This window comes from Cetorhinus maximus, chromosome 8 (assembly GCF_964194155.1).
Source record: "Cetorhinus maximus chromosome 8, sCetMax3.hap1.1, whole genome shotgun sequence".
NCBI lineage: Eukaryota > Metazoa > Chordata > Chondrichthyes > Lamniformes > Cetorhinidae > Cetorhinus > Cetorhinus maximus.
This window is the reverse complement of record NC_135886.1, coordinates 62,963,738-62,979,793: the sequence shown is the minus strand read 5'-3', so window position 1 is coordinate 62,979,793 and position 16,056 is coordinate 62,963,738. Positions and strand designations below refer to the sequence as shown.

At 52.9% G+C, this 16,056-nt stretch overlaps 2 protein-coding genes across 3 annotated transcripts in view; both read left to right on the top strand.

Annotated features, from left to right (window-relative positions):
- LOC144683679 (uncharacterized) overlaps positions 1-3,168 on the top strand; it is a 124,680-nt gene extending 121,512 nt beyond the window's left edge. Inside the window, exon 2 of the mRNA XM_078546938.1 lies at positions 2,446-3,168. Within this exon, the coding sequence (XP_078403064.1) occupies positions 2,446-3,032 (587 nt within the window). The 3' untranslated portion in view covers positions 3,033-3,168. The remainder of the gene's footprint in view (positions 1-2,445) is intronic.
- LOC144683680 (T-cell-specific guanine nucleotide triphosphate-binding protein 2-like) overlaps positions 1,517-16,056 on the top strand; it is a 35,104-nt gene continuing 20,564 nt past the window's right edge. The window contains exon 1 of one of the 2 annotated variants that reach the window (XM_078546940.1): positions 1,517-1,604. Coding sequence is in view for 1 of the 2 variants with exons in the window: in XM_078546939.1 (XP_078403065.1) it covers positions 6,459-6,478 (20 nt within the window). In the remaining variant the exon portion in view is untranslated. Of the gene's footprint in view, positions 1,605-6,325; positions 6,479-16,056 lie in introns of those variants that run through there. The other variant, XM_078546939.1, reaches the window with a different exon arrangement.

Here is a 16,056-nt window from a genome sequence, read left to right as displayed (position 1 = left end):
TCCCGAAGAACATGGTCTCGCTCTTTCCACGATTTACCTTGGCTCCCGGGGCCAGTTCGAACTGGTCGCAGATGTGGATCAGTCTGTGCACCGACAGCGGATCCAAGCAGAAGACGGCGACATCGTCCATGTACAGGGAGGCTTTGACCTGAGTGCCTCCACTGCCTGGGATCGTCACTCCCCTTATGCCTGGATCCTTCCTGATGGACTCAGCAAAGGGTTCTATGCAACACACGAAAAGAACAGGCAAGAGAGGACAGCCCTGCCTGACTCCAGATTTAATAGGAAAGCTATCTGATTCCCACCCATTGATTGAGACTGCGCTACTGATGTTAGTGTAGAGCAGTTGGATCCAATTGCGAATTCCCTCCCCAAACCCCATTTTGGAGAGCACATCCACCATATAGGTGTGCGATATTCTGTCAAAGGCCTTCTCCTGATCCAGGCTGATGAGGCAGGTGTCCACACCCCTGTCCTGCACATAGGCAATCATATCCCTGAGCAGCGCTAGGCTATCAGAGATCTTCCTGCCCGGCACAGTGCAGGTCTGGTCAGGGTGGATCATCAATTCCAGAGCGGACTTGACCCGATTGGCGATGACCTTGGACAGAATCTTATTGTCCACATTCAACAGTGAAATGGGTCGCCAATTTCTAATTTCCTCCCTTTCCCTCTTGTGCTTGTAGATGAGGCTGATGATGCCTTTCCTCATGGATTCTGACATACTGCCGGCCAGGAGCATACTCTCGTACACTTCTAGCAGGTCTGGGCCGATCCAGTCCCACAGAGCCGATTACAACTCCGCCGGCAAGCCGTCGCTTCCAGGAGTTTTACTCTTCTTGAAGGACTCAAGGGTCTTAGTCAGTTCAGCAGGAGTTAGCGGTTTGTCCAGGCTCTCCCGTGTACTGTCGTCTAAGACCTCCGTGATAGAGGACAGGAAGGACTGGGAGGCCGTGCTGTCCGTGGGCTTCACGTCATACAATCCGGATTAAAGGACTTGCTGATCCTCAAAATGTCGGACAGCAATGACTTTACTGAGCCGTCTTCTTCCTTCAGGATGCTGATCACAGAGCTCTCTCTGTGTACCTTTTGGAGGAAGAAACGTGAGCACGTCTCATCCTGCTCTACGGAGCGGACTCTGGAACGGAAGATGATCTTGGAGGCCTCCGAGGCAAAGTCCTGGGGTGGGACTTTCAACCCAGAATCGTATGATTCAGAGGTTGACATTGTGGAAAGGTAACTTTAAATCCACAACCTTTATTGAAAAGTGGAAATTGTTTTAAACTACGCATTCGTGGGGAGCCTCGCCCAGTGGGAGTGTTCATCTAAAAATCAGGCTCATGCCATCAACCATCGAGCCCGAGTCAGAAATCTCTGCTGTCCCGATTCATATTTAGCAATTTAAAAGCAAAATCCTCCCAGCCACCAGTGAGCTCCCACTGTGGTCCTGATTGGATATCGTACAGGAATGTGACCTACAACTGTAAAAGGTTCTGTTCAATGTCCCGACAGTATTTATTCCCAATGTGAGGGGGACGCTGAAGCAATGGGGCAGGCACTGAAAGTGTGAAAACTTCACTACCTCCGTCAAAGAAGCAGTGCAGGTAAGGACCAAAAAAAATCCAACACACTGAGTGAAGTCATCAAAGTTACGTATGTGAATCAAATTAAAGTTTAAAATTACAGCTGAACTTTAAAGGTCTTTTTGAGAGATTTCCCTCTGCCTCAAACTCCACTTCCTCTTCAAGTACTGGGCACACTCATTCTGAAAAGGAAGGAGTTCTATAAGAGGATGCACCGTGTATGAAATAATCAGGAAGTGATCGGTGCGGAAATATCTTGTTGTACAATATGGAGGGCTGTAGGATTCTAGCAAGGTTAAGGAACAAAGCGACTGCGAATGCAAACTAAAACTCCTAAAGAAAGCAGGAGTTAATCTGGGGGAAAAAAATCAAAAAACTCTGGGTGTCCGGACCACTTGCTAAGCATCGGGGGGAGATCTGCATATCTACCCATTCTAGAGTGGGGTATGCCTCCGATCATTAGGCATTGCAGCCGCCAATCCAAAACCTGGGTTGGTAATATTTAAATACTTCGAGTCTTTCAGGATGTGTAATCTAAAAGTAAAGGTGTTTCTCTCTGAGCCTTTTCTATCCTTATATTAATCCTCGAAAACAGTCATTCACTTTCTTTCCTGTCTGAACAGGCACAAAGTCAGTGAGTAACAGAAGGATGGGTCTGGCCACGCTGCCGCGGAACGCTCCAAGTAGTTGGACCGTGCCGTACCACCTGTCCCTGGTGGAAAAATTTATGCAGAAAAACACCTTTGACCACAAGTCCATCAGGCAGTGGTCAGCACGTAACGTCCTAGAGGCCCTGAGGGATAAGGAGAGGGTGGACCCTGTGGGATGGTTCCCCGAGCAGACTGTCAAAGTCATTTGGCAGAATGCCTCATCGCCAGAACTTTCCAACAAGCACCAAGACGTAGCTTGGCTGGTGGTGAGAAAGGCCCTCCCCGTCAGATCCTTCCTACACGCCAGGAGTCTCACCCCCTCTGCACGATGCCCTCGAGGTGGCTGTGGTGGGGAAGAGACCGTTGTTCACCTCCTTGTGGATTGTGCCTTTGCAAAGAAAGTCTGGAGAGAGATGCAGTGGTTGCTGTCGAGGTTCATCCCGAGCAGTTCTGTGACACAGGACTCTGTGCTCTACGGGCTGTTCCCAGGGACACACACCGAGACAAACATCGACTGCAGCTGGAGGATCATCAACTCGGTGAAAGACGCGCTTTGGTCTGCCCGAAACTTGTTGGTCTTCCAGCACAAAGAGTTGTCCCCGACCGATTGTTGCGGACTGGCACAATCCAAAGTCCAGGACTACGTGCTGAGGGACGCACTAAAGCTTGGGGCAGCTGCCGCAAAGGCGCAATGGGGAAGGGTCGCTGTCTAAGACCTTTCTACCACAGCGCACCGAGAGACTGGGAACTGTTTAGAGCCCCTCGGGCTGTACAGATCAAAATGAAAGGCTGTAAATGATTGTAATATTGTTTGTACTGATGCACCTGGTGATACATTTTGTAAAAGTTTAACCTGGATTGTACCCTTGTAATGTTGTTTTTGAAATGGTTTTGAATGTGATTGAAGATTTTTTATGAATAAAGTATATTTTTACAATAAAAAAAAAGTCAGTGAGTAACACACATCATCTGTTGGTTGTAGATTGACTGATGGGTGAAGTACAGGTAGCCCGATACAAACTCCTGGTCACTGACCCTGTCTGTTAAATCGATCACAGCCAATCATTGACCTGCCCCTTCTCCCAGGTCTCACATCCAGCTGTCAATCAAAATAACCAACTCCAGATTTCCTTAGTTCTGTTGAAGAGTCATACCGACTCGAAATGTTAACGGTATTCCTCTCCGCAGGTGCTGTCAGACCTGCTGAGTTTTTCCAGGTATTTTTATTTTTGTTTTTGTTTTGGATTTCCAGCATCTGCAGTTTTTTGCTTTTATTTCAGAACTGATTCTTTGATCTGAACCAGAAACCTCCGCGCATCTGTTTGAAGATTCTTTGAATCCATGTCAGAGCAACACATGTACCAGTCATAACCATTCAAACAATACTCTTGATAACTCTACAATGGACATCCCTGTGACTGAAGCTAATTTAGGTCTAGAATTCCCTCTCTGGCAGTTACACTAGAATTGTGGCTGCAACAATAACAACTTGTTTTCATACTTGGGCATCGCTGGTTAGTCCAGCATTTATTGCCCATCCCGAAATGCCCTTGAGAAGGTGGTGGTGAGCTGCCTTCTTGAACCCATGCAGTCCCTATGGTGTAGGCACACCCACAGTGCTGTTAGCGAGGGAGTTCCAGGATTTTGACCCAACAACAGTGAAGGAACGGTGATATATTTCCAAGTGAGGATGGTGTTGGCTTGGAGGGGAACATCCAGGTGATGGTGTTCCCATATGTCTGTCTGCTGCCCTTGTCCTTCTAGGTGATAGAGATCACGGGTTTGGAAGGTGCTGACAAAGGAGCCTTGGTGAGTTGTACTGCATCTTGTAGATGGTGCATACTGCTGCCACTGTGTGTCGGTGGTGGAGGGAGTGAATGTTTGTGGATGGGGTGCCAATCAAATCGGCTGCTTTGTCCTCGATGGTGTCAAGCTTCTTGAGTGTTGTTGGAGCTGCATTCATCCAGGCAAGTGGGGAGCATTCCATCACACTCCTGACTTGTGCCTTGTAGATTGTGGACAGGATTTGGGGAGCCAGGAGGTGAGTTACTCTCCACAGAATTTCCAGTCTCCAACCTGTTCTTGTAGCCACAGTGTTTCTATGGCTAGTCCAGTTCAGTTTCTGGGTCAATAGTAACCCCCAGGATGTTGATAGTGTGGGTTTCAGTGATAATAATGCCATTGAATGTCAAGGCGATTTTCTCATGTTGGAGATGGTCATTACCTGGCACTTGTGTGGCACGAATGTTACTTGCCACTTATCAACCCAAGCCTGAATGTTGTCCAGTTCTTGCTGCATATGGGCATGGACTGCTTCAGAATCTGACGAGTTGTGAATGTTATTTACATCGAGTCTTTAACATTGCTAGGAAATAGAGATCGTTTCCGTAAGTAATATTTGTATTTGTGGGTGTCAGGAATAAGTTTTAGCTATAAAGTTTGATTTGTATGTCTGTAGTTGTGTGTTAAGAAAAGGTCAAGTTGAGTATTAGTTTCACTTTAAAAGGTGAAACCTGGGTCGAGTTTCATTTTTGAGGGAGACAGCAGGCCTAAAGCTTTTTGTATACCTGCATTTCTAATGAGCTTTATGATTCTTGGGGAGAAGTTAAAGCAAACACAAGAGTAGAAAAAAACTGAGCTGTTGTCTAGCAACAGGGGTCCAGAGAGGCGGGACACCCACCCACACACATACACACACACAAAACAGCAGTTTGAGTTCAGCTGGAAGAAAGTACCAGAACAGACAGGACATGAAAAGGGACAGAGAGCAAGTCCCAAACTCAACACTGTGCTTTTGGATGATGTTGCTGAGGGGCAGCATGTAGATGAGAAATAGGAGGAATTGAGGATAAATTCTTGAGGGACACCAGGAGCAGGAAGAGAAGCCATTGCAAGGGACTCTCAGGCTACTATTAAATTAAAAATGGAAACATGTGAGAGCAGCCCAACCCAGCTGGATAGCTGGGGGATGAGGATGGTGTGGTCAATCACGTAAAAGGCTGCAGACCGAACGCAAAGGATGAGAAGGGTGCATTTCATCACAAGGGATGCTTTTTGTGACTTTGATAAGAGCCGTTTAGCTAGTATGGCAGGGGCGGAAACTTGGAGGGATTCAAACATGCAGTTCTGGAAAAGATGGACATGGCTGTGGAGGTCTACAATGCATTTGAGGATTTAGGGTGGAAAGGGGGTTGGGGATTGGATGGATTCAGGGGTTGACTTTTTGAGGAGAAGGATGATGAAAGCAGATCTGAGGCATGGGGAGGCAGCACTGGAAGAGAGAACCATGAAGAATGTTAGTTAACATGGGGACCAGGAAAGAAAGTTGGGTGGTCAGCTGTTTGGTGGGAGTAGAATTGAGGGAGCAGGCGGTGGTTCTCATTGACGAGGTGAGCTCGAGAGAGCATGAGTGAGACAGGAGAGAAGCTAGGGAACAGTGTGTGCTTTGGGCTGGAGTGGGATGGATCCCTGGGGGATGTTTGACCTGCTGGGCGAGGAGAAGGGGGAGAAATGGCAGATGCAGCTGGTCACATGATCTCAATCTCAGTGACACAGAAGCCCATGAGCTCCCCTCATTCCTGTGACTGCACACCTGCCCAACAATGTGACCTCATTGCGACTTCTCACTGAAAATAATGTTATTGGACTGAAGGAAGGGGTCACATGTAAAGCATAGTCCAATCTCTGTGGACATGGCCTTGGCAATGAGGGCATCCACCAGTCAGGAACTTAATTGCTGGAAGAAATTTAGTTTCCTCCTGATGGGAGCTAAGATAAGATAGTTGAGCTACTACGTGAACTGAATCAAATGTAAATCCACATTTTCCATTTCCACTCAGCTTGTCCTCTCTGTGTTCCACATCAGGTGCTACTTCCCTGAAATATTGAGGTGGAAACATGGGAATCTTCGCATCCCATTCCTTCTCTCCCAGTCTGACTTAGTGATGATGTAAAAAGCTCTGCTAGGTATTTTCTAGCTTCTTACACCTGCTCTCACCCTGATTAAGGATGATTCCTCACACCAGTCTTGTCCTTTATCTGATGTTAAATAAAGTGCTGTTCCTCACACTCTCTACTTTCCTCAGAAAGGAGAAAATCGAACAAAACGAAGAAGTGACATTCGGGGAGGAGCCACAAGCCTCTGCCCTCTCCCCCTTTCTGAGGTGGAAGCTCTGGAATCGCTGGACAGTCACATGGAGAAAGCAGCGAGAGACTGAGAAGTAGGATGGGAGGTGCCAGCTCCAGGTTGGTCAAGAAACTCCTCATATTGTGTCTCTTCAGTTCCTTCTGTTACAGCACACCCTGTCATTGCAATACATTACCATTGCTCAATTTCATCACTTGTAGTGAGAGTGTACTGAACAATTCTACAGCTCATGTATCTTCATTAATCTCTCCTCTTCTTCAGCTCTTCAGTAGAGGAGGAGAAGCCTCAAGAACCAGGGCCCTCAGTTTGGGCTTCACCCAACCCTCACTTCACCAAACACATCACTACAGCTGAGCCTTGCAAACACTAGTTGAGAGATATCTGCTGAGGAGAGCACTGTCAGACTGAGGGGAGACCGCATTATTCACAGGTGGAGAAGTAACATGGTGTGGTAGGTGAGGGGCAGTCACAAATGCCTGGAGGGACAGGAGATGTTCACCCTCAGTTGTCATATCACAGGATCTCATGGAGCACCAGCTAAAGGCTGGGAATTCACACCTGTCCAGGTAGAGAGAATGCAGTACCAGAATGTGCAGCCTTTGGTGTGTCGGATGGAGGAGTCCGCCACCTGCAGCACCATGTTGGAAATGTGTTCAGCTTTGCTGTTGACCCTGGAGGAGTCATGCAGCAAAGAACCCTCAGCAGGAGTGCAAAGGTCAGCAGCACCTGCCATGGGTAAACTGGGAACCAGCGTGGAGAGGGCCAGCTCTCAGGGCTCCCAAAATCTGATTGGAACTATTCAGTCCTGTTTCCCACTGATCAAACAAATGTTCAGTGTATGAACATTGAGCAGATAAGTCTGAAGATAGCGTTACTGAACTGCCAATATCCAACCATTTCATTGTATACGTCAGGGGTATAACAATAGACCCACTTGGGATCTAGATTCAATATCATGTCTTTCACAAATGCCCTTAGGGGCTCAACACCTTTTGTGAGATAAGGCCAGACACAAATACATAAACCTCTTGTTGAAGACTCCCGACAGTGTTCACACCCCCACCCCCACACTGCTCACTCCCGACAGTGTTCACATCCCCACCCCCACACTGCTCACTCCCGACAGTGTTCACACCCCCACTCCCACACTGCTCACTCCCGACAGTGGTCACCCCCCACCCCAACACTGCTCATTCCCAACAGTGTTCACCCCCCACCCCAACACTGCTCACTCCCGACAGTGTTCACACCCCCAGCCCCACACGGCTCACTCCCGACAGTGTTCACACCCCCACCCCCACACTGCTCACTCCCGACAGTGGTCACCCCCCCACCCCAACACTGCTCATTCCCGACAGTGTTCACCCCCCACCCCAACACTGCTCAATCCCGACAGTGTTCACACCCCCACCCCCACACTGCTCAATACCGACAGTGTTCACCCCCCACCCCAACACTGCTCACTCCCGACAGTGTTCACACCCCCACCCCAACACTGCTCAATACCGACAGTGTTCACCCCCCACCCCAACACTGCTCACTCCCGACAGTGTTCACTGCCTGCACCATTGCTCATTGCTGATAGTATTCAGCCGCCCACCCCAATACTGCTCACTCGCGACAGTGTTCACCCCCCCAACCCAACACTGCTCTCTCCCGACAGTGTTCACCGCCCCACCCAAACACTGCTCACTCCTGACAGTGTTCACCCCCCTGACCCAACACTGCTCACCCCTGATAGTGTTCACCCCGCTGACCCAACACTGCTCAATCCCGACAGTGTTCACCCCCCCACCCCAACACTGCTCAATCCCGACAGTGTTCACTCCCCCAACCCAACGCTGCTCACTCCCCACAGTGTTCACTCCCCCAACACAACACTGCTCTCTCCCGACAGTGTTCACCACCCCACTCCAACACTGCTCAATCCCAACAGTGTTCACCCCCCTGACCCACCACTGCTCACTCCCACCAGTGTTCACATCTGCACCCCAACATTGCTCTCTCCCGACAGTGTTCACACCACCACCCAAATACAGTTCACTCTCGACAATGTTCATCCCCCCACCGAAACACTGCTCACTCCCGACAGTGTTCAACCCCCCACCCAAACGCTGCTAACTCCTGACAGTGTTCACACCTCCACCCCAACACTGCTCAATCCCGACAGTGTTCACCCCCCCACCCCAACACTGCTCAATCCCGACAGTGTTCACTCCCCCAACCCAACACTGCTCACTCCCAACAGTGTTCACCCCCCCAACCCAACACTGCTCTCTCCCGACAGTGTTCACCACCCCACCCCAACACTGCTCAATCCCAACAGTGTTCAGCCCCCTGACCCACCACTGCTCACTCCCACCAGTGTTCACATCTGCACCCCAACATTGCTCTCTCCCGACAGTGTTCACACCACCACCCAAATACAGTTCACTCTCGACAATGTTCATCCCCCCACCGAAACACTGCTCACTCCTGACAGTGTTCACCCCCCCACCCCAACATTGCTCACTCCCAAAGTGTTCACCCGCGCTATCCCAACACTGCTCACTCCTGTTAGTGTTCACACCCACATCCCAACTCTGCTCTCGACCGACAGTGTTCACACCACCACTGAAACACTGCTCACTCTCGACAGTGTTCAACCCCTGACCCAAATGCTGCTCACTCATGACAGTGTTCACCCCCCCACCGAAACGCAGCTCACTCCCGACAATGTTCACCCCCCCCACCCCAACACTGCTCACTCCCGACAGTGTTCACCCCCCCACGCCAATACTGCTCATCCCCAAAAGTTTTCAACACCTCAGCCAAATACTGCTCACTCTTGACAGTGTTCAACCCCCTGACCCAAATGCTGCACACTCCTGTCAATGTTCACCCCCCCACCCCAACACTGCTCACCCCCGATAGTGTTCACCGCCCCCCACCCCAACACTGCTCACTCCCGACAGTGTTCACTCCCCCAACCCAACACTGCTCACTCCAGACAGTGTTCGCAACCCCCACCCCAACACTGCTCACTCCCGACAGTGTTCACTCCCCCAACCCAACACTGCTCACTCCAGACAGTGTTCGCACCCCCCACCCCAACACTGCTTACTCCTGACAGGGTACACACCCCTACCCCAACACTGCTCACTCCTGACAGTGTTCACTGCCCGCACCATTGCTCATTGCTGATAGTATTCAACCCCCCACCCCAATACTGCTCACTCCCGACAGTGTTCACCCCCCCAACCCATCACTGCTCTCTCCTGACAGTGTTCACCATCCCACCCCAACACTGCTATATCCCAACAGTGTTCACCCCCCAACCACGACACTGCTCACTCCCGAAGTGTTCAACACCAACCCCAACAATACTCTCTCCCGACAGTGTTAACACCATCACCCAAACACTGCTCCCTCCTGACAGCGTTCATAACCTCCAACCCCGACAATGCTCACTCCCGACAGTGTTCACACCTCCACGCCAACATTGCTCACTCCCAAAGTGTTCACCCCCCCAGCCCAACATTGTTCACTCCCAAAGTGTTCACCCGCGCTATCTCAACACTGCTCACTCCTGTTAGTCTTCACACCCCCACCCCAACACTGCTCACTCTCGATAGTGTTCAACCCCCCACCCAAACACTGCACACTCCTGACAGTGTTCACCCCCACCACCCCAACACTGCTCACCCCCGATAGTGTTCACCCCTATGACCCAACACTGCTCAATCCCGACAGTGTTCACACCCCCATCACCCAACACTGCTCACTCCCAACAGTGTTCACCCCCCAACCCCGACACTGCTCACTCCCGACAGTATTCACCCCCCCAGACCAACACTGCTCACTCCCGATATTGTTCACCCCCCTGACCCACCACTGCTCACTCCCGCCAGTGTTCAACCCCGACCCCAACACTGCTTACTCCTTACAGGGTTCACCCCCCCACCCCAACACTGCTCACTTCCGACAGTGTTCAACACCCCACTCAAATACTGCTCACTCCTGACAGCGTTCACCCCCCCACCCCAACACTGCTCAATCCCGACAGTGGTCACCCTCCCACCCCAACACTGCTCACTCCCGACAGTGTTCACCCGCACACCCCAACACTGCTCACTCCCGACAGTGTTCACCCCCCCCACACCAACACTGCTCAATCCCGACAGTGGTCACCCTCCCACCCCAACACTGTTCACTCCCGACAGTGTTCACCCCCGCCACGCCAACACTGCTCAATCCCGAAAGTGGTCACCCCACCACCCCAAACACAGCTCACTCCCAAAGTGTTCACCCGCGCTATCCCAACACTGCTCACTCCTGTTAGTGTTCACACCCCCATCCCAACACTGCTCTCGACCGACAGTTTTCAACACACCAACCCAACACTGCTCACTCCCGACAGTGTTCACCCACCCCCACCCCAACACTGCTCACTCCCGACAGTGTTCACACCCCAACTCCAACACTGCTCACTCCCAACAGTGTTCACCCCCCCACCCCAATACTGCGCACTCCCGACAGTGTTCACACCCCCAACCCAACACTGCTCACTCCCGACAGTGTTCACCCCCCCAACCCAACACTGCTCACTCCCGACAGTGTTCACCCCCCGAACCCAACACTGCTCACTCCCGATAGTGTTCACCACCCCCACCCCAACACTGCTCACTCCCGACAGTGTTCACACCCCCAACCCAACACTGCTCACTCCCGACAGTGTTCACCCCCCCAACCCAACACTGCTCACTCCCGACAGTGTTCACCCCCCGAACCCAACACTGCTCACTCCCGATAGTGTTCACCACCCCCACCCCAACACTGCTCACTTCCGACAGTGTTCAGTCCCCCAACCCAACACTGCCCTCTCCCGACAGTGTTCACCCCCCCCACCCCAACACTGCTCACTCCCGACAGTGTTCACTCTCCCCAACCCAACATGCTCACTCCAGACAGTGTTCGCCACCCCACCCCAACACTGCTCACTCCCGACAGTTTTCACCCCCCCACCCCAACACTGCTCAATCCCGACAGTGGTCACCCTCCCACCCCAACACTGCTCACTCCCGACAGTGTTCACCCCCACACCCCAACACTGCTCACTCCCGACAGTGTTCACCCCCCCACACCAACACTGCTCACTCCCGACAGTTTTCACCCCCCCACCCCAACACTGCTCAATCCCGACAGTGGTCACCCCCCCACCCCAACATTGCTCACTCCCAAAGTGTTCACCCGCGCTATCCCAATACTGCTCACTCCTGTTAGTGTTCACACCCCGATCCCAACACTGCTCTCGACCGACAGTGTTCAACACCTCAACCCAACACTGCTCACTCCCGACAGTGTTCACCCCCCCAACCCAACACTGCTTACTCCCGACAGTGTTCACACCCCAACCCCAACACTGCTCACTCCCGAAAGTGTTGACCCCCCCACCCCAATACTGCTCACTCCCGACAGTGTTCACCCCCCACCTCAACACTGCTCAATCCCGACAGTGGTCACCCCCCCAACCCAACACTGCTCACTCCCGACAGTGTTCACATCCGCACCCCAATGTTGCTCTCTCCCGACAGTGCTCACACCCCTACCCCAACACTGCTCACTCCTAACAATGTTCAACTCTCCACCCAAACGCTGCTAACTCCTGACAGTGTTCACCCCCCCCACCCCAACATTGCTCACTCCTGACAGTTTGCACCCCCCACCCCAACATTGCTCACTCCCAAAGTGTTCACCCGCGCTATCCTAATACTGCTCACTCCTGTTACTGTTCACACCCCACCCCAACACTGCTCACTCCCGACAGTATTCACTGCGCCAGACCAACACTGCTCGCTCCTGATAGTGTTCACCCCCCGACCCACCACTGCTTACTCCCGCCAGTGTTCACATCTGCACCCCAACATTGCTCTCTCCCGACAGTGCTCACATCCCTACCCCAACACTGCTCACTCCCGACAATGTTCACACCACCACCCAAATACTGTTCACTCTCGACAGTGTTCATCCCCCCCACCGAAACACTGCTCACTCCCGATAGTGTTCAACTCCCCACCCAAACGCTGCTAACTCCTGACAGTGTTCACCCCCCCACCCCAACATTGCTCACTTCCGACAGTGTTCACCCCCCACCCTAACATTGCTCACTCCCAAAATGTTCACCCACGCTATCCCAATACTGCTCACTCCTGTTAGTGTTCACACCCCCATCCCAACACTGCTCTCGACCGACAGTCTTCAACACCCCACCCCAACACTGCTCAGTCCCGACAGTGTTCACACCACCACCCCAACAGAGCTCACCCCCAATAGTGTTTCCACTTCACCCCCACACTGCTCCCTCCCGACAGTGTCCACATCGCCCAGCCCAACACAGCTCAATGCCGACCGTATCCACTGCCGGCACCCCAAAACTGCTCACTCCCGACAGTGTTCACCCCCCCACCCCAACACTGCTCACAACCGATAGTGTTCAGCCCCCCCACCCCAACACTGCTCACTCCCGACAGTGTTCACTCCCCCAACCCAACACTGCTCACTCCCGACAGTGTTCACCCGTGCTATCCCAACACTGCGCACTCCTGTTGGTGTTCACACCCCCATCCCAACACTGCTCTCGACCGACAGTGTTCAACCCCCCACCCCAATACTGCTCACTCCCGACAGTGTTCAACCCCCCACCCCAATACTGCTGAATTCCAACAGTGTTCACCACCCCGTCCCAACACTACTCAATCCCAACAGGGTTTACCCCCTTGATCAACCACTGCTCACTCCCGGCAGTGTTCAACCCCCCACCGAAACGCTGCTCACTCCTGACAGTGTTCACAGCTCCACCCCAACATTGCTCACTCCCGACAGTGTTCACCCCACCCCCCCACACTGCTCACTCCAGAAAGTGTTCACCCCCCAACACTGCTCACTCCTGACAATGTTCACCCCACCCCCCACACTGCTCACTCCCGACAGTGTTCACACCCCCCACCCCAACATTGCTCACTCCCAAAGTGTTCACCCCCACTATCCCAACACTGCTCACTCCTGTTGGTGTTCACACCCCCATCCCAACACTGCTGTCGACCGACAGTGTTCAAACCACCACTGAAACACTGCCACTCTCGACAGTGTTCACCCCCCCACCCAAACGCTGCTCACTTCTGAAAGTGTTCACCCACGCAACGAAACACTGCTCACTCGCGACAGTGTTCACCCCCTCACTGAAACACTGCTCACTCCCGACAGTGTTCACCCCCCAACCCCAACACTGCTCACTCCCAATACTATTCAACACCCCACCCAATCACTGCTCACTCCTGACAGTGTTCACCCCCCGACCCAAACGCTGCTCACTCCTGACAATGTTCACCCCCACCACCCCAACACTGCTCACCCCCGATAGTGTTCACACCCCCGTCACCCAACACTGCTCACTCCCGACAGTGTTCACCCCCCCAACACAACACTGCTCAATTCCAACAGTGTTCACCCCCCAACCCAACACTGCTCACTCCCAAAGTGTTCACCCGTGCTTTCCCAATACTGCTCAATCCTGTTAGTGTTCACACCCCCATCCCAACACTGCTCTCGACCGACAGTCTTCAACACCCCACCCAAATACTGCTCACTCCTGACAGCGTTCAGCCCCGCAACGAAACACTGCTCACTCCCGACAGTGTTCACCCCCCCACCGAAACACTGTTCACTCCCGACAGTGTTCACACCCCCAACCCAACACTGCTCACTCCCGACAGTATTCACCCCCCCAACCCAACACTGCTCACTCCCGACAGTGTTCACCCCCCCAACACAACACTGCTCACTCCCGACAGTGTTTAGCCCCCCAACACAACACTGCTCACTCCCAACAGTTTTCTACACCCCACCCAAATACTGCTCACTCTTGACAGTGTTCAACCCCCTGACCCAAATGCTGCTCACTCCTGACAATGCTCACCCCACCACCCCAACACTGCTCACTCCCGACCGTGTTCACCCCCGCAACCCAACACTGCCCACTCCAGACAGTGTTCGCCCCCCCACCCCAACACTGCTCATTCCCAACAATGTTCACCCACCCACCCCAACACTGCTCATTCCCGACAGTGTTCACTGACCGCACCATTGCTCATTCCTGACCGTATTCAGCCCCCAACCCCAACACTGCTCACTCCTGATAGTGTGCAACCCCCCCAACCCAAAACTGCTCACTCCCAACAATGTTCAACCCTCCACCCCAATACTGCTCAATCCCGACAGTGTTCACCCCCTCCAACCCAACACTGCTCTCTCCCGACAGTGTTCACCACCCCACCCCAACACTGCTCAATCCCAACAGTGTTCACCCCCCAACCCCGACACTGCTCACTCCCGACAGTATTCACCCCGCCAGACCTACACTGCTCACTCCCGATAGTGTTCACCCCCCGACACACCACTGCTCACTCCCGCCAGTGTTCACATCTGCACCCCAACATTGCTCTCTCCCGACAGTGCTCACACCCCTTCCCCAACACTGCTCACTCCCGACAATGTTCACACCACCACCCAAATACTGTTCATTATCGGCAGTGTTCATCCCCCCCACCGAAACACTGCTCAGTCCCGACAGTGTTCAACTCCCCACCCAAACGCTGCTAACTCCTGACAGTGTTCACCCCCCCACCCCAACATTGCTCACTCCCGACAGTGTTCACCCCCCCACCGAAACGCTGCTCACTCCTGACAGTGTTCACAGCTCCACCCCAACATTGCTCACTCCCGACAGTGTTCACCCCACCCCCCCACACTGCACACTCCAGAAAGTGTTCACCCCCCAACACTGCTCACTCCCGACAGTGTTCACCCCACCCCCCACACTGCTCACTCCCGACTGTTCACACCCCCCACCCCAACATTGCTCACTCCCAAAGTGTTCACCCCCGCTATCCCAACACTGCTCACTCCTGTTGGTGTTCACACCCCCATCCCCACACTGCTGTCGACCGACAGTGTTCAAAGCACCACTGAAACACTGCCACTCTCGACAATGTTCACCCCCCCACCCAATCGCTGCTCACTTCTGACAGTGTTCACCCCCGCACCGAAACACTGCTCACTCGCGACAGTGTTCACCCCCCAACCCCAACACTGTTCACTCCCAATAGTGTTCAACACCCCACCCAATCACTGCTCACTCCTGACAGTGTTCACCCCCCTGACCCAAACGCTGCTCACTCCTGACAATGTTCACCCCCACCACCCCAACACTGCTCACCCCCGATAGTGTTCACAACCCCGTCACCCAACACTGCTCATTCCCGACAGTGTTCACCCCCCCAACACAACACTGCTCACTCCCGACAGTGTTTAGCCCCCAAACCCAACACTGCTCAATCCCAACAGTGTTCACACCCCCACCCCAACACTGCTCACTCCCGATAGTGTTCACCCCCTTGACCCACCACTGCTCACTCCCGCCAATGTTCACATCTGCACCCCAACACTGCTCATTCCCGATAATGTGCAACCCACCCAACAATACACTGCTTTATCCAGAAAGTGATCACTCCCCCACCCCAACGCTGCTCACTCCTGACAGTGTTCACACCACCACTGAAACACTGTTCACTCCTGACAGTGTCCAACACCCCACCCAAATACTGCTCACTCCTGACAATGTTCACCCCCCGACCCCAAC